The following is an 18,537-nucleotide window of genomic DNA, read 5'->3' on the forward strand; positions in this document are numbered from 1 at the left end:
ATGACCACACACTCTGTCAAGCAATGAGCAGGGATGACCGCACACTTATTACTTATCACAATAGAAGCAGGGAAGTCCGCACACTTTCATGTACTAACAAGATTTGTCGAGTTTTACCTCTCTAACGTCTCTTGAAAAATTGGCAGTAAAAACCCTATATATCCTAAGTACCATCTATAATACTTAGTGATTATATATTTACAAACTAATTAAAATACTAATCAAGCTTCCAATTAACAAACCTTTAATAATCCAACTAAGGTAACATACAAAGATTATTATTGATCACTTTAATCCAAATTCAACACTAATTAAGTATTTATTTTCGATGTATACAATAAGTAATTAATAACGACAAGGGCGATAACTTTCGCTATAATAGAAATATAGGAAAACAGCTTTCCGTTTCAGTACATTATATAAATATCATTGTTTTTTGTATGTTTAATTTCAGTATAAAATGAAAAACAATAAATTCAAATATATTAAAGCAAATTACAGACTGACATTTTTGACTTTTTGAAATAAGCTTCATTTCTTAACTAATTTGAAAGATATATTAATTTACACATTTTGTAAACAATTTAATTATTATTTAGGTATTTTAATTTTGTCAATATAGAAAACCATAAAATACTCACAAACCTGCAATGAATACTGTAAAGCAAGACAGCTAATAAATTAAACTTATGACAGAAAATATAATCAGTCTGACAAAAAATACACATATCAATATAAATGCCTACTTACATACATAAATACATATGTATATAGTCCAATAAGCTTTTATTTTCTGAGTGATTTTTTCACCCTTTAATCATGACTTTTTTCCATTAAAGGGGCCGAGGTGTGTTGCTATTTTCAGACTATTTTGACCTCCTTTAAATGAAGAGAAGAGCTCGATAGAAACCTATACAAAAATGATCAAATTTTAAAACAAAATATATGAAATTTTTCTTTGGCAAATGATAGTTAACGGATTAAGTTATCCTATGTAAAAATTAAGTTAAATCTAGTGGTTAATTTGTTGTCCCCCTAGCCTTTTTAATGCCATTACCACAATGCAGAGAAAAGATTAAACAGAGAGCACCTAAATTTCGAAGTTCATCCAGAGTTCTTAATATTTATTTTATTGACTGGGCTTATTTTGTTATTATTAAGAATTGTGTCATGTGACTAGTCAGCATGTTTTGAATATTTTACTTTCATGTAAACTGGTTGAATCTGATTCGTTGAGAAACATTTGTTAAAAAACACTGTTACCCGGTGAATAATGAAGCCACACCCACCAATGTAGCAACATTCAACATCGCTTTACGACGGGTGATATTCCAAAAACTGTTGATTGCGCAGAATTTATGTGCGCAAAGTTCATTGTAATATGTATTTGCATACATTCAGTATACTAGTAATATATGATAAATTTTGTATGTAGTTGAGTGCTAGGAAAATTTCACTCAACTACATGCAATATTTATATACTAGTTTTGTTATTTACTATATATTTTGTTTTTCAGCCCAGCCATTTCATTGTTATATAAATTTATGCAATAAATAAAATATATATTTAATCATTCGTTAATTTCAATGAATACCATGTTCACTCAGTTTTTTTTCTTAAAATACCATGTACAAGGAGTGTAGCAAAATGCGAATAGCTAGAATTGTCTCCTATCATTACAGGAAAAAAATGTGGATATATAAGTAAATTAATACTTGTGATATAAACGAAAAAATTAAGGCTCGGCTATCGTTCGATCACATCCACTATCGATTATTTTTTTTAGTTTTTGCTACCTTCTTGATATCTCTCAGTTGAATCGATAAACAAGAGCATGCTTTCATATAAACGATTTCAAAGACAAGGTGATTTATTGACAAATACGTTTATAAAAAAGAGTATCAAAAATCTAGATCAAATTCATCATTTCGTAAGATGTATGGTGACCTTGTCAGCAAAAACAGTGTATCATAATGTCAAATACCAAGGTTAACGGACATTTTTCATACTGCTTCAAGGTAGTCTGATCCTCAGGTTTATAAAATTAGCAGTTAAGTAATCTAAACTACTCAAAAAAGCATCTCTGATCCACAAAGATATGTAAATTTATCCACAGTATTTCTTTAAATTCAAAAATTAAATTTAATCATTTTATATAGGGAAAATAGTCAAAATTCCATTTATTTTGCAGTGAATTGGAATATCAGCAATGCATTTTCTAATTGCAAATTCATCAACAAATATATTTTAGGTTAAAAAACGATAGGTATCCAGGCATTCAAAGAAATTGTCATGATTTTTATACTAATTTGGTATTTTATGTCTTCTGTTTCCGTCGTGTATTCTATAATACATAGTGTAAAAGGCTTTTGCTATCATTGCAAGACACCACAAATCACTTCACTTCTGATTTCACATCATTCCAATAAGCATTGGCATCTAAGAGTAAATTAAAAAAATCTTATTTCTCTAAAGCTGTATTGATTTTTTTTTCCTTTTATAGGGTACAAATGTCAATTTTTATAAGAACTTTTCTAAAACTTCATAAGACCTTGAATCTTTTAAAGATGAATAAAATGAAAATTGTTGCTTGAAAAAAAAATCATTTCCAAGCTTCGCTTTGATGCATTTCAAATTAAATATAAATTTTTGGAGTTATCCTTCCTGGCTGAGGATCGGATATCCTTAAATACTGAATAGCTGGTGGATTTTTCTGATCATGAGAAGAAGCACATGCCGGAAATGACCGGTCTGTAGAGGATGCTCACTCCTCCATTGCACCTGGTTTCACCTGCTCTTCTCCTGATTTGTATTGTTTGCATGGAATTCAGAGCCCAAATACAGTTTGTTATTAATTTTCCAAATATTTCATTTGTTATTTCCATATATTTCATAACAGATTTTTTAAATCAGCATAACGATCAAATTTAAAGAAGATGAAACATAATTTTCTTTGCAAAGAGCGTTAAATAGAATATTTAAACATTTAATTTGTTTTAAATATTATTATTAAATAATGTGACTCTAATCTTTAAAAAATGTTTCTATGGATTTATTTCAGCGTTCTTCTAATTTTTTTTAAAGAAAGAGGGAACCATCATAACATACATGTGCGACTCGTCCGTTCGCTCTATATTAACAGCAGGTGGGATTGATGGATCTGGGATTTTGTGAAAAAAGATACAAAGATAGACTGGTAATTTTTTGTACACAACTCTTTAGCTATATGCATCACGGGAGGGGGGTTTAGATAGTTTAATTTCCTAACACAAAGACGTGAGATTTTATAACAGCTGTGGTTAAGGAAGCATTTAAATGGCAACAAAAAATGAAACACTTAAATTTGCACCAAGATAAAATGATCATGATTTTCTTTTTAAAGTCTTCCTGTTTGCATTTCAAGAACATTTTACATTCTCCATTGCAGATTCTGATAAATTGTCCGGATTTAAAGCAAGTGAATAGCATTCTCTTAATATACCACCTGTGTCATCATTAACATTGTTCCTTTTATCATGAATATTTTCCTTATTGCCATGAATTTCAGCCATTACATAGTTCTTGCTGAGAACTGTGGTGTCGTACTCCTCCTGAGATGTACTATTGCGGCTGGATATTACTTCGTCAACATGATCGTAGATGTCTACCTCGTCCATTGCGTTCACTTTGAAATCTAAATTGAATCTTCTGTTGCTAAGCATGTTGTAATTGTTTGAGCCCCTTGTCCACTGAGAGTAATTCTCCTGTGCTCTCACTGAATCTGCGTTTTCAGGCCGGGTTGCCCCCCGTCCTTCATAAAAGATTGATTTTAATTTACTTACTAAACAAAATTATAGAATTATCTTTATCTTGAAAAGGAAAATTCACAAATAATTTTTTTTTAAAGTATAATAAGTACCGGTATTTAATTTTTATAAAAATTGTAAACGCAATCAATGATCATGAATTAGGGAATAACTATCTTCTAATTTGGTATTTGCGACCGTTAATGCTGATTTAACGGTCACAAACTGAGTTTTACAGGCAACGCGTAAGCGGAGCCGGTAAAACGTTAAATCAGCATTAACGGTCGCAAATACCAAATTAGAAGATCAGTTATTCCCATTCTAATGCAATCCATGCATTTTGTTTGTTGTTTACGTCTTATTTTGATGAATTTTGTTACATGAAGTACGTCACGGAGCATTATATTTTTGCGTCGCTCTATTATGACGTCACAATGAAAAAGCTTTCACGCTCGTTAATGCTCGTTTTACTGCTTCAAACATCAGTGCATTAGCCAATCACAGAGTGTTTTACAAAACAATTGCATTAGAATATTTTATATTTAATATTAATATTTATTTATATTTTTAGAAAATTAAAGAATAATATTATTATTGTTAATGTTATTACCGACATATCTGTTTTATTTATATCATAATTTTAAATCATTTTATGTTCTCATACATGTACTTACTTGTCAAATACTGGCGTATGAACTTTAATCTATAAAGCAAGATTTATCCTTATTAATAGAAAGATCATCGGTTTCCAACTTTTCAAGAATAAAAATTATCATAACACAAAGATGAATTTATGTTTTAAAGAATTGTCATTTGATTTATCTGGAAATAGCAACACATCGATGGACATGAAATGATGCATAAAGCTAGAGGATTCATTCGCTTATTTATTTATTTTTTTTTAAACGTTTCATTCATCAGGTTACCTCTTTATGAAATTTAGATTTTGCCTCCGAAGAAGCAAAGAAAAATAAATCAAATTTAGATATTTTTATAAAATATCCATACACACAATAGCATCAAAATAACTTACTTTTTATCATAAATGAAGACACTAGCGACTATTATGGAAATCAAACTGAGAACTGCCACCGTTATTGTAACAGTAAGGACAATACTATTGTTTGATTTGTCCTCCAATACTGCGCCCTCTAGGTCTGATTAAAAATTCAAATATAACATTATAATCTTAAGTTTAAAGAAACTTCTAACAAAAAAAGCATTAAATGATTTTATTCTCTCTCTGTACTTCTCAACATCAAATTTTCAACAAAAACTCAAAAGAATTCTTTTTAATACATCAGGCACTGGTATGTCTCAATTATTTTATTTGTGTTCCATATTCATATTTGAATTCAAAACTGTCAATCATCAACAGCTACATGTGACAGATATAAATCATTTGATTGATAGTTCTTAGTATCTAAAGAAATAAATTCACAAACTCCTCTAACAGGTCAGGAAAGATAACAATCGACATTGTGGTGTTTAATGTAAGCATTCCGAATACAAAATGAATTAATATAAATCTCTGAAAACGAGATTAGTTTCGTTTCAACCACAAACAGTTCCTACCTTTTGTAGCATTATGAAAACATCCTATCTTCCTGTCACAGTACTGGTCGGACGTACAGTTACATTTACTCTGACAACCAAACCCATAGTATCCATAGACACAGGGTCCTCCCGTACAGCTGTCTCCATACGTGCCTACTTCACAGGCTTGAACAACATGACCAATGAAAAATTTTTAAAATTTTTTTACACTATGTCCTTCATTTGTTTAAAAAATATATTCAGTAATAATGTCATATCAACGAATACGTTTAAATATTCTTATGGGATTCAAATTATTTTAGTAAACTTTTTCTAACATATTGCTTGAATATCTAACAATGAAAAAATTAAAAACTAACGGTTTTAAATTATTATATACATATAGTGAAAGCTCTGCATCCGTGATTCAAATGATATCACACTTTGTTACAATAAAAGAATGAAAATAAATTGTTGTAAAAAGAACAAATATATATGTTTATTATGCAAACAATAAGAAATGAATTTAGCTGAAATTGAACTTAATTAAGAAAATTAAGCAGGTTTTAGTAAAAAATATTTTACTTCATACCTTATTCTGACTTAACACTTTTTATCAATTGCAAACACACCGATGAAGTGTAAGAAAAAAAACTTCTGTATGCTTTGATATCTACATTTGCTGTGTTTTTCTAGTAAGCCAACTGTAAAATTGATTTGAATACCATTTTCGTGTATACCCACACATAGAAACATGCATGGAGAAACGTGCGCTAACGTGGATAAAATAAAAGGATATAGGGCAACTAATTTCAAACATTAAGTATATTTGTTATGCTTTCATAGATGGAAAATGTAAATAAAAGGAAACATAGGGAGATATCGAGCAGTATTCAAGATCAAAGTCCATAAAACAATACAAAATAGGAGCAGAGAAAACACGGGCCTCCAAAACATTGGAGGTGGGATCAGGCGCCATGGAGGAGTGAGCATCCCCTGCTGACCGGTCACACCCGCCGTGTGCTCCTTGTCTTAATCGGAAAAGGCCGTCGTCAATTCAGTGTATAAATAATGGTCTAAAAATAGCTGTGAAAAACGTCAGTCGGCATTTGACTCGATGATAAATTGTATCGACCATAGAACTTACGAAATGATGACTCTAACCGAGACTGATGAAATTCTTGTTTTCTCAACTTGTTTGTCAATAAATTACCTCGTTTAAGAAATTGTTCATACGTAGAGCATGCTCTTGAGTATCGAATCAACTGAGATTATATAAACTCTGCATGCAGGTGATGAAGGTGTATTGCTGCATAAGTAAGGAAAGTTGACGATAGAAAAGTTAAAGTCATCACGTTTATCATAGAGCTTGGTCGTTAAATTATCATTTCTGTCTTTTTCAAGTAAAATACTTTTTTATGAAGAATATATGTATTTCTTTTTTTTTTTTTTTTTTTTATATTTTTGAATTCATGTATCGAGGTTCTTTTCAAAAGTAAACGCCCAGAGATATTAAAAAGAAAAGTTTATTTTTAGTTTTAATACCCCCCTCCCAAAAAAAAAAAATACTTACGTTCGCAGAAATCATCCTTTTGTCGATAATTTGTACAACATTTTAGGTTTGTTTCACTATGGTTTAAATTAAATAAAAATTATATATATGTAAAAAAAAAATTATGCAATGTGTAACTATAGTGTTAAAAAGTTAAACTGTCTTTAAATCAATTTATTATTGAATTTTGTAATGCACACTTACTCATTATTTTTGCAAACGCCGGGTCCATCTTTGAGCTGAATTATTCCGTTGGCGAAATAAAAAATTACGACAAACACATAATAATGCTGAAAGAGATTCATTGTGATTTAAAGATAGAATTATTTTCAAGTTCTATCTGCAATTGCATGATGTACAATACCGAAAATTCATTTCCTTCCGACGCATTATCAGATAAGGAAATTAAGTATATTTTTACCATATCGATTTTACATTTCATAAGTTATTTTCTAAGGCATTTTTCATTTTTCAGTCCTGACTTATTTTATTGCTTTTAATGCCATTATTATTACTATTCAAGTTGACATAATGAAACAAAGTTAGAAAAGCATGAACAGAAAAACCTTTTCCATATTAATAAAAAAATAAAAGCTAAATACTTGAAATGTGTCAATATTATCTTAAAGTGGAAGTTATTTTTCTTTAGATTTTATCAGCATGCATTATGTCAACTTGTGACTTAAGTACATTCGTGCACATGATCTAGTACTGTATATATATGTAACGTAAACCTGTGAGCGTCAAACGTAATCTGTTATGAACATGAAAAAAGGCAAGAGAAATATTATGATACAAACACTGTTAATGTTACCAAATGCAAATTTATTTACCCGGTCATTTCAAACATTATTTTTTTCATAAACTTCTTCACCCGGTTGCAAAGTTCATAAAATCTGCGTCAGTGATTTTGGACTTTGTTTGAAAAATTGTGAGAAGAAAATCACCTACAAAAAAACCTTGCAGTGTTGAAATTACAAAAGTTATTTTTAGCTTTGATTCATATAGATTCAAAATAAGTTTAGAATTTCCTTTTTAAAAATGCATGAACTGTCAATTAAAAAAGTTTTCTTTTAATTTTAAAAATATGTTTTCATTTGATCTCAAGTTAATCGCAAGCTGGAGACGAGTACACGCAAGATTGCAGATGGAAGTGCAATGATGTGATCACTATATACTACTTGAAAAGTAAAAACATAATATTATACAGATCAAACCAGCAAACATCCTCATACAAATCATAACTGCGCATTAGATATGAATTAAAACAATTATGTTTCATACGGATTTTTTTTTTTGAGAAATTTGTACGGTTGCCAAATTACCTTCTGTATTTTTGACTGTTGTACTCTAAACAATTGATGTAACAGTATTCTCCCGGATATTATTTATATGTAAATACTCTTCAAACATGATAAAATTAACATGGTATATAAAGTATCGTGCTGACGTCTCATTTTAATTACACGCTTCTTGTTACCAAAATATATTGTGCAGATATTCAGGTAAATTGCTTCCATTCTAACTATTAACAATTTCTGTATTTACTTAACAGATATCTTTTAATGAATAATGTGACCATTCAGATCATTTTATATATATATTTTTTTGTTTTATGTCAATTGATTAATTGATGTAATATATATATTTGTATTATGTTTTTATTATTTTAATTTACAAATGTTTTTATTTCATTCTTATAATTATAGAATTCTCTTTTCGTACAAAATAGAAATCTACATTTATATAAATGAACTTTTATTTTTTAAAAATTCTTTTATTATCTGGAATAATAATAATTATACGAACCTCCCATTTTTCTATAATAGCCATAAAATATAAAACTTTTATAGTTCTCTAAATAAAAACTTTTAGTTATAAATGTTTACATGCAGCTTAGGAAAATATTTTTAACTTTTTTGACTGACACATATGATTTTAATCGTTTTATTCATCAAATAATATTTTAAGGTTACTAATGTAACTTTTAGTTAATTATTAGAAGTCACAGGAATACATGAATGTAGAGTTAGGAGGGCAGGGTGAAAATGGACCTTTCTTATTTAAAAAAAAATCTATCTATGTGGGATTAATTTGCTAGAGCATTGTCATAAGGAATTTTATTCTTGCCGATTCTAGACTTAAGTCTCAATATCTTTAAAACTTTCTTTTATGCTACCTGAACACTGATTGATTGGCCCTTTTTGGAATATTAACCTATACTTTATGACATTCACTGTGATAGAAAATTGCCTATACATGCATATGTTAACAACTATGACGTCTTTTTGCAACAGTGGGTTGTGTCTTCACAGACGATTTTTTATGTTAAAAATGATGTAGCAAAATGCTTTTATCACTTACATGTATACTTATTTTGGACAAACGATGTCATCGATTTGTTTTAGATTCTAATAATTTCATAGACATTTATCTATCTTGTTTGCCCGTTAAACGATGAAGTTTCTATTGATCAACGACTTTTTCGAGATTTTAAAACGAAGTCCCTGATATAACACCTACTGAATTTGCTATATGATCAGTTTAATACTCTATTAACAATCATTAATAAGGATATTGGTAATTTTGGCAAGTATAAATAACATTGACAACTTGGCGTTCGAGCGGTCCAGGACCAAGCTGATCCTCAAGGCCTTTAATGGGCGTTTTATACTTTTCTCACCGACCTATGACCTTAAGTGACATAGACTCGTTTCTATAAACATCTTTCTTCAAAAATGTCATTGTAGTTTCATCCAGTCTTACACATGCTTTGATTTTGCCTTGTATCCATGCACTTACAGATAGATTTCTTATTATATGTAGTTATTTATCATGCAATTAAAAAAAAATTAAAATCAACCACTGTTTGTTATCTTCACCTTTTTCATTTGTTATATTTTTTTCAGGAATTTACGATGTTTTACCGCATTGCTCTGATGTTTGTCTAGGTATCGCTTGCCTATGGTTGTCACACAGAATATAAAGATAACTTTTGCAGATGTCTCTGCTACGATATTTACACCATCACCAAGAGAATCTGCGACATCAGAAAAACAAGTCCTTCCTACCCGGAGTGTGTACTCAAACGCTATAACGCTTTTGTGGAATGTTTGAAAAAATGTTGAAAGTAGAATGAACGAATAGTAGCAAAAACCTGTCGATTAAATACCACAAGATAAAATAACTGTACACTGTATTTGTATGTATTTTTGATAACGGAAAACAAGAGATTATTTTTGTTCTTTAAATACATTTTGTATGCACATATTTATGCCTCGGTCACCGGCGTGGAAAAGAGGTAATGTTCAGCGTTTGTTCTGACACACCTAGAAATGAGTTATATATGTTGTTCTTAGGTAACAGGATCGATTCCTACTGTGGGACGTGGAGACTGGTCCTTTGATTGAAACTTAAAAAAATTAAAAGAACCTTTTGAAAATGTAAATCACAAAATTTTACCTGTACCAACAATATTTAAACTTAAAAATACAATCATTCCCAACGTTAAATTAAGGTTCAGACTTTTTGTCATCATAAATACCAGCTGCTTTTTCAATAAAAATGGAACTCGTAAATTCACTAACCCTGTAATTGGTCATTTCTACACTGTAAATTATTTTCCAATTGTACATTATGAATGCAGATTTTTTTCAAAATTTTATACGTGAAAAGAAAACACTTGTTATTGTCTTCAACTCGACGTTTAGATATATCGACGACGTATTGCTACTGCCCATCTAGAAGTCGTTTTTTATTAAATTTCCAGCATTTTCTGTTGGGTGAATTTTTACAAAATAGCGACTACGGATCTTCAATATAGAGCACATTATGCATCAAAAATGTTGCATAGTATTTTTTTTACGTTTTTTTTTATACCTAGGGTGAGATGTCGTCGAGCATTACTATGGGCTTGTTAACATTTGAAACATTTTATAAGTTAAATAAGGTTACCTTAAACAGCCAAGGGTTGATAGAGGTTTTAAAGAAGAGTGAGGCGAGCTGGGTCCGGGGCACCTTGAGATTCCCCTAAGGGTGAAGCCTCTGAAAGCTATTTATGGTTAAAGTTTAAGTAGATTATAAAAATGAAGTCTTTTGAGAGGACACATCCTACTATACCTTGTCGTTATTAATGATTTATTGATAATAGATCATATTTAATTTCCACGGTCAATCGAAAAACCGATAATATGAGCTGCTTTAGGAGTGTTTGAGAGGAGTTTGAGACCTACAATAATGCGGTTTGATGCATTTTTTTTAGAGACGTACGTCTCTAACAAGATATGCCTCTAGAACACATCCCCTATCCCCGCAAATATTTTAATTTTTTTTAAGTTCAAAAGTAGTTTCTCTAGCAAAAATGACTCGATCGTACCAAAATCAGGGCCTAGATTTTTTTTTAACAAATCTGTATACTGAGTTTTATTTCAGTATGTGCAAGCTCAGCAAAGAAAATGAACAGAAACTCTAAATAAATCGAAATTTTTCTACGTCCAAGGAGCGGAAATCTGTCTATTTCAATGCTTTACAAAAATTTAATTTTTCTGTTTGATGTTGATAAAAACCATTTGAATGAATAAAAACAATAAGAGGTATTATTCCCAACCACTCCCCACCCCGATTAGCTGAGTTTTCCTATACCTCACGTTAAGCGAACATAGTCAATTCGAACATTCTAAAATATTTTAACATGTACATGTATTTAAGAAAGTAAATGAATTTGGTTGGTTATGTGATCAAATCCTGTGAGGATTTAAAGCCTAGGTAGAAATTGATTGGTCTTGAAAATTCTAATCGCTTCAACATTTGAATATTTATTTACACTGATGTTCAGAATCCAGTATAGGAAATCTCTGTACAGAAAAAAAGAACAATGATCGCTTCTGAGAATGATCTTAATATTATACTAGTTCTTCATATATGGTATATCAAAAGCGATGGTATCATCTGTTTCCGTTAACATGCTTTCAAAGGAATTTCGGGTTTAAAAAAGGTAAGCGCGATTTTAGACTAATAATGTTATTTAAAACATTCTTCACACCGAAAAAAGAATTAATGGACATCTGGTGATTAAAAAGAATTCAAATTTTTGAATTATTTTATCTTTTTCGTTGCCACAAAGTTAGAACAACTTTTCGAAAGCAGTTTCAGTGACAGAAAAAAAATCTTCCCGCCATGTGAATCAGTCATGTTATGACCTCTGATCCCCTCCTTATTCATACAGAATGGAACATATTTTCTCTTCAATAATAAGGTTCATCCATGTAGGAAAAATATTTTTAAAAAAGTAAATATTTGGTTGTATCAATCATTTCGGCATAACACACATTAACACTTGCGGCCCACACATAAAAAGCATAGTTTATTTGTCTTGATCAGTCAACCTTGTTTTAATGAATATCATGCTGAAATTTGTTTTTTTTTTAAATATTTTGATTTATTACCTGTTAACAAAATAGCAATGAAATTAGAGTTTAACTTGTATAAAAGTAAATTGTTCAAAATTAAATTTTGTAACATTTCTGGAATTTCAAAAGCTTTCAAAGTCTGATAAATTTATACAGCTACTTTATTTCCACTTCAGGGTTTGTGTTTTGTTTCCTACAAGGAAAGGTTTTTCATTATTACTATGTTTGACAACAGGTAAGCATTGGTAGCAAATATTGCAGCAAACGTTATGACAACAAATATTATATCCAAGCGATGTCCAATAGCTATCCAATCTTTCTTCTGTGCCCAGATCAATATATCCCGACAACATGTTTGTGTAATTGCTTGATGTTTCAGTTGACTAAAATTGTATATATGCAGACTGATGATAACAAATATTTGAACAACACACCCAATGCAAAGATCTGTGAAAAGTTTCTTGGCTACGACAGAGATGTTGGGTTCGGACGATTTTGGAATTTGTTCGGTGATGATTGTCAAATATACAGCTATTGATAGAAGAACAGTGATAGAATAACTCGCTCTTTCACCACAATCCCATGGTAACATGAAAACAAAAACCTGGAGAATTTCCATTAGGACAATTGGCATAATTAAAAATAGTACATAATATGTTGAACGGCGGTTGATTTCAAACTCAATTTTAAGTACTCGGATTTTCGATGAATCCTTCTTTTCGTTAAGGATATTTATACTTATTCTTGTGTCTCCCATATCCCAAAGGTTGTTTTTCTCATAATTATCCATATTAACCTTGTTGTGGTAAGGATTTAGGATAACTTCCTCCATATAGTATCCCCATACAACAAGGTAAATCGAGCAATTTTGTGTGTCATGTGGAAAATAGGTGAAATCTGCTTTGCATTCTGAGGAGAAGATGTCCCCCTTCAACATTAATGCTGATCCTGTCGGGAAAAACATGATGGATTCATCTTTCAGTTTTTCGGAATCAGATCTGCTGTACGGATTAATCTGGAGAACATTTGGTGTCCAGACTTCCGATTCTTTGAAGTACATCGATAGAATATCTGGTGACTGATGTGAAGAGAGGTTCCAGTTTTCGGCGATCCGTAAATCTATCCAATGCACCTCAAGATACCCGCTTATAGTAAACTTTCCATTTTTATCGTCAAATTCTATTAAGCGAAATGCATTGAAGTTAACTGTCACAACTGTAGCGGTGTCATTAGGAAGTAAGCCTTTTTCGTAATTATTAAGGAGATCTTTCCGAAGTTCGTATCTCGATGAAAATGTAACATCACACAATGCCATCACGACAATAGATAGCAAGAGTTGATAACACATTTTATTAGCTGAAAAAAGAACCGAATATATTGTATGTTTACATGTCAGATAAAGTTGTTAATAGAAAAAAAAATCAAAACACGGTTGGTAATTCGTATTATTGTCCTAAATATTTTATATAAATTAATGAATATTTATTAAAAAGTTATAAACATTGAAATAGATTTTGAAAGTTCTTTTCAAAACTAATATTATTTCCCATTTGCTTTAAAATCAAGACACTAATTTTTCGACAAATCACCAATTCCCTTTTTTACATACTTCTTTTCATCGGGATGTGTATGGATATAAAATGCTTACCTTTTCTAGACCTTTTCATACAATTCTCCAATTTAAAAATAATAAATTGCCCTAATGTTCTTGATACATGTAACATTACCACAAAACTCTTCAAGGTTTGATACACATCGTTGGACAGGTTTTTAAGAGAGTTTGTCATTCACTTTTAAAAGTCATCAAAGGGTAAAAGGTCCACGTTTTAGTTATTTAATATCATTATAATTTCAAGATTTATAATACAAAGCATTGCACAATACTTTGAATCCTTTTAAGGTCAGATGACACGTTCCTCAAATATATGTTTTGTATCTCTTGGTATCTCTTGGTATTATATATATGAAAAATAATTCATAGTTGTTATTCTCTTCTGATTTCTACATTGTTTTTTAAAAAATGTTTTTAAATATAATACACAAAAAATTATATTATAAGTCATTTAGAACATTACCCATAAATATATCCCTATGGTATCATGGCCAAATGCCTGGTAAGGTACCCTATTTTTTGTGAGGAAACTTGCTTAAGTACCATTACTTCAATGGCAAATTATTAGGAAAAATATATATTTTTGAGGAACGTGTCGTCTGACCTTAATGTACTTTTCTACCGTGCTAAAAAGAATGCTACATCTAATGCACATTTTCGTTAGAATACGTTCTTTCAAATTTTAAATGAAATAAAAAATAAATGTATTTATTTATATAATCCCCATCCCCGCCTCCCCTAAGATTATAATTGAAAAATCCATCTCTTGAAGACCCGAAATATGTTTCAGATCAAGAAGTAAAATAGGAAGTGCAAATTGACATTATGTGACACAATGTAATAAAGAATCTGGAAAGCATCATTTGGTATAAAAGTAGTTGCAGATAAACATTGGTAACCCAAAACGTAGCGGACAGAGGGACAGACTGTCCGATTACTTAAAACCCTGCCACTTCTGAAGCGAGGGGTATAAAAACCATCTAACTGCAATGGATAGATTTGGTGAGTGAAATGAAACTTTTGAGACTTGATAAGCAAACTTTGTTTATATAATCGATATCTATATTTGGATTGTCAGCTTGATCTGTTTGATTAAGTTAATAGTTTTTTCCTGTTTCGTAATATGGGTGTGAAATTCGGGGATTTGATTGATTGATTGTATACTGTTTAACGTCCCTGTCCAGAATATTTCACTGATATTGAGACGTCACCATTGCCGGTGAAGGGCTGCAAATTTAGGCCTATGCTCGGCACTTACGGCCTTTGAGCAGGGAGGGATCTTTATCGTGCCACACCTGCTGTGACACGGGGCCTCAGTTTATACGGTCTAATCCGAAGGACCGCCCCATTTAGTCGCCTTTAACGACAAACAAAGGGGTACTGAGGACCTATTCTAACCCGGATTCCCTCGGGGTTCGGGGATTTGAAAATATATAATTATTTTATTGAAATATATTGTAAACTTAAAATCTAGTACACGGAGATTAATGGTATATTTTGAAACTGGTCAGGACGATACTCGATGTGTGTGCGCGACCAAGAATAAGTAAATGATTTTTTTTCTATCTAATTTCCACAAAAATCCACACTGATTTCTGCTCACGAATAGTCTATTGTCTTTGAACATGTTCCTGGCGGAAAAAGTCAGATACCTATGTTTAAAATTAACTAAATTGTCCCAATATGCACATTGTATGGAAAATTGCCAGAAACAAAGAATATTCTCTGAAATGTGTAGTTATATTTTGACAATATTGAGATTTCATTAGATAAAGCCTCTACGGATACCTCCTATGGTGGTCAACACATAGTATAATTGACAATACCAATACTATTAAACGCGTGCCACTTTTCATAAACGGGAAAAAACAGAAGACAATCCAATGTTTAAGTAATGGCCCAACAATTTTAAATGTACAACTTCAGTCTTGTGTTTACTGATTAAGTCATTGTATCGACCTAAAACTTGCAAAATGATGATTTAAAACGGAATTATTGATATCTTTGCTTAATCAGCTTAATTGTCAGTATCTTGTTTCGTTTTAGAAATTGTCCGTTCGTAGGCCATACTCTTGCGCATTGAATTTGCTGAGAAACGTAAACCCCATATGCAGAAAATAAGATTATACTGCTACAAAATAAGGGAAGTTGACGATAAGTGGCTATTTTTGCCAGCGTAATCTGGCATCATGCTAAGACTCCTTTCTTTGAGTTCGAGTTTAATATTTTGAACATACCTTCAAATCCAAAGACAGAATAAGCTTTGAAAAACAATGCTGTATTCTTAGGTTGCCTGTATGAATAGAGATAATGATTTCTTACCTTTGTTCTGGAGGTACAATGTCCTTGTCAGCAAATACAATTTATCATGCAGTCAGATGCTGACTAACGTTTTTTATACTGATTGTCAGTCTATTATTTATACACTAAATTGACGACAGATTTTTTCCGTTATTTCCCGATTATGAGAAGGAGCACACGGGGGTGAGACCGGTCAGCAGGGGATGCTCACTCCTCCATGGCACCTGATTCCACCTCTGATGTTTCAGAGATCCGTGTTTGCTCTGCTCCTATTTTAAATTGTTTTATGGACTTTGATATTGAATACTGTTCGGTATCTCCATATTCTTCTAGATAGATTATTAGAGCTATGGGTATGACACAACTAACAATATTGATATGTGATCTCAATTTGTGCTTCCAAAAATTAGATAAAAATCTAATTTTAAGAGCAATAAATGAAACCAAAATATAATAATACCCCCCCCCCCCACTTTTTTTTCAATAGTCAACATTTAAAGAAAAATGAAAATATATACGGCATAGTAATTTTTACTTTATGCTGAATATGTTAAATATACCATTAAAAATTCAATGCTTTCACACTGATAAAGCCGAAATCAGGAAATAAGTATTCACTGCCAAATTTGAACAGAGTTTTACAAATAAAGGATACATGTATTTCCTGAAATCAGGGAATAAGTATATATATTATACTTTCATGTAAATTACTTGAATCTGATTCGTCGAGAAACATTTGTTAAAAAGCACTATTACCCGCTGGATAATGAAGCCACGCTTTGCTGCGTAGCAACAGTCAACATTGCTTGAGGACGGGTAGTATTCCAAAAAATAGCGACTGCGCAGAATTTATGCGCACACGGTTCACTGTTATATGTATTCGTATAAAAATTCAGTATAATATGATAAATATTGCATGTAGTTGAGTGTAACATTTAAAATTTTCACCCCTCGAAAACCATTGTCAACCTCGGTTGCGCCTTGGTTGACAATAGTTTTCTTGGGGTGAAAATTTTTAATGTTACATTCAACTACATGCAATATTTATATAATATTTTATTCTTTTTATTTTGAATTAAAAATTACGATTTCAAACGTTTTCAAAATGAAATTTTCATTCATTATGTTTTGATTTTTATGATGTACAGTCGAGTAAATCCGTCTCTTTGTATTCCATGAAATCTGTTTGTATTAACGAAGCATTTTGAATGCTAAAAAACAATAATACATGAATAGTTTGGATAAATGAAGATCCACAGTAATTACATGTCTGGGATTAAATAATATCATTTATATAACCATGAGACTACTGTTTGCATTATCTCACTGTCATGAATGTCCCTGAATAATTTTAAGAACCAATTTTAGTAAATATAAAACAATTGAATAAATCAAAATTAAAACAAAAAAATTGAAATTCGGTATCTTTTACAAGGTCCATTCCAGAACAAAAATTTGATAAAATACTCTTTGATCTCAGTTAGCTTTAAACGTTATCTAAAACTATTTTTAAATTTAATTAAATAAAATCGATTTTCCTTGCTGGAAAACACCCGTTTCCAGGATGTTTGATGTTCAGGATATATGTAGGAAAATTAAATTTTGAAGCCATAGAGTATCTGCGATTTTCCATACTTAATTCATAGAAAAAATGGCCCTCTCAGAGCAGTAGTCGAATTCCAACAGATTGCATTACATTAAACAAATATATAGAAATTAATTCTAAAGCTCATTTAATATACATGTACTCATAAAGCAGCGTGTTTTTGGGAGCCGACTTTAAAGGAAATTTTTTGATGCTCTTGCTTCAACAAACACCTGGAGGGTAAACAAACCAGACATGAATGTTAACAGAAATGACATCAAAAAAAAAAAAATTTGTCCATTTTCTGTCCGCGATCTATCCAAAAAGTGTATTGTTGAATATCAATATCCCTATCTGGACTTGGGTAAATATCCTCAGAGTTTTTAGTAGCTTCAAAGGCCCCACAGATGCTAAAGGTATTACAAACTCTACAAACGTTAAGATCTGGGTGACTACTTTTACTGTAGATACGATGGAGTTGGATTACGCATATTTGGATGAAAACTGCTATGCAAAGGTCCATTGTGACCTTTATTCCAAAATATGCGAATTCAGTACCTATTGATCTTGGGATGTTTTCAACGACTAGAGTGAGATATACAGCTATTTGCTAGAAAAACTGTAATAGAGAAACTGGGTCTTTCCCCACAATCCCATGACATCCATAAAACAAACAGTTGAAGGAACTGCATCAGCATCAGAAGGATTATCATAAAACATACAAAATAAGATTGGCTACGTACTAGGAGAAACTCAA

General features: G+C 31.1%; 2 protein-coding genes across 2 annotated transcripts; both read right to left on the bottom strand.

Moving 5' to 3' along the window:
* Positions 1-1,748: 1,748 nt before the first annotated feature.
* On the bottom strand, positions 1,749-7,218 carry LOC134262575 (uncharacterized). Its single transcript, XM_062744966.1, has 6 exons — positions 7,079-7,218; positions 6,896-6,951; positions 5,362-5,508; positions 4,820-4,943; positions 4,461-4,489; positions 1,749-3,791 (listed from the first exon to the last, which is right to left on the bottom strand). Exons 1-6 carry the CDS (start codon positions 7,177-7,179, stop codon positions 3,400-3,402), a joined length of 849 nt encoding a protein of 282 aa, XP_062600950.1. The 5' UTR covers positions 7,180-7,218; the 3' UTR covers positions 1,749-3,399.
* Positions 7,219-12,475: 5,257 nt separating this feature from the next.
* On the bottom strand, positions 12,476-13,597 carry LOC134262569 (ligand-gated ion channel 4-like). Its single transcript, XM_062744960.1, has one exon. The coding sequence runs from the start codon at positions 13,595-13,597 to the stop codon at positions 12,476-12,478; it is 1,122 nt and encodes a 373-aa protein (XP_062600944.1).
* Positions 13,598-18,537: the final 4,940 nt, after the last annotated feature.

This window comes from Saccostrea cucullata, unplaced genomic scaffold, assembly GCF_032062105.1.
Source record: "Saccostrea cucullata isolate Sc308-1 unplaced genomic scaffold, CSIRO_AGI_Scuc_v1 ctg2199, whole genome shotgun sequence".
Taxonomy (NCBI): domain Eukaryota; kingdom Metazoa; phylum Mollusca; class Bivalvia; order Ostreida; family Ostreidae; genus Saccostrea; species Saccostrea cuccullata.

Excerpts from the sequence above, each read along its gene's own strand:
- LOC134262575 (XM_062744966.1), bottom strand. The coding sequence starts at position 7,179 with ATGAATCTCTTTCAGCATTATTATGTGTTTGTCGTAATTTTTTATTTC. Across the intron at positions 4,944-5,361 it reads TTTTCATAATGCTACAAAAG|ACCTAGAGGGCGCAGTATTG; the intron begins GTAGGAACTGTT and ends ATTTTTAATCAG. Across the intron at positions 3,792-4,460 it reads CATACGCCAGTATTTGACAA|GACGGGGGGCAACCCGGCCT; the intron begins GTAAGTACATGT and ends TCTTTTATGAAG.
- LOC134262569 (XM_062744960.1), bottom strand. The coding sequence starts at position 13,597 with ATGGCATTGTGTGATGTTACATTTTCATCGAGATACGAACTTCGGAAA.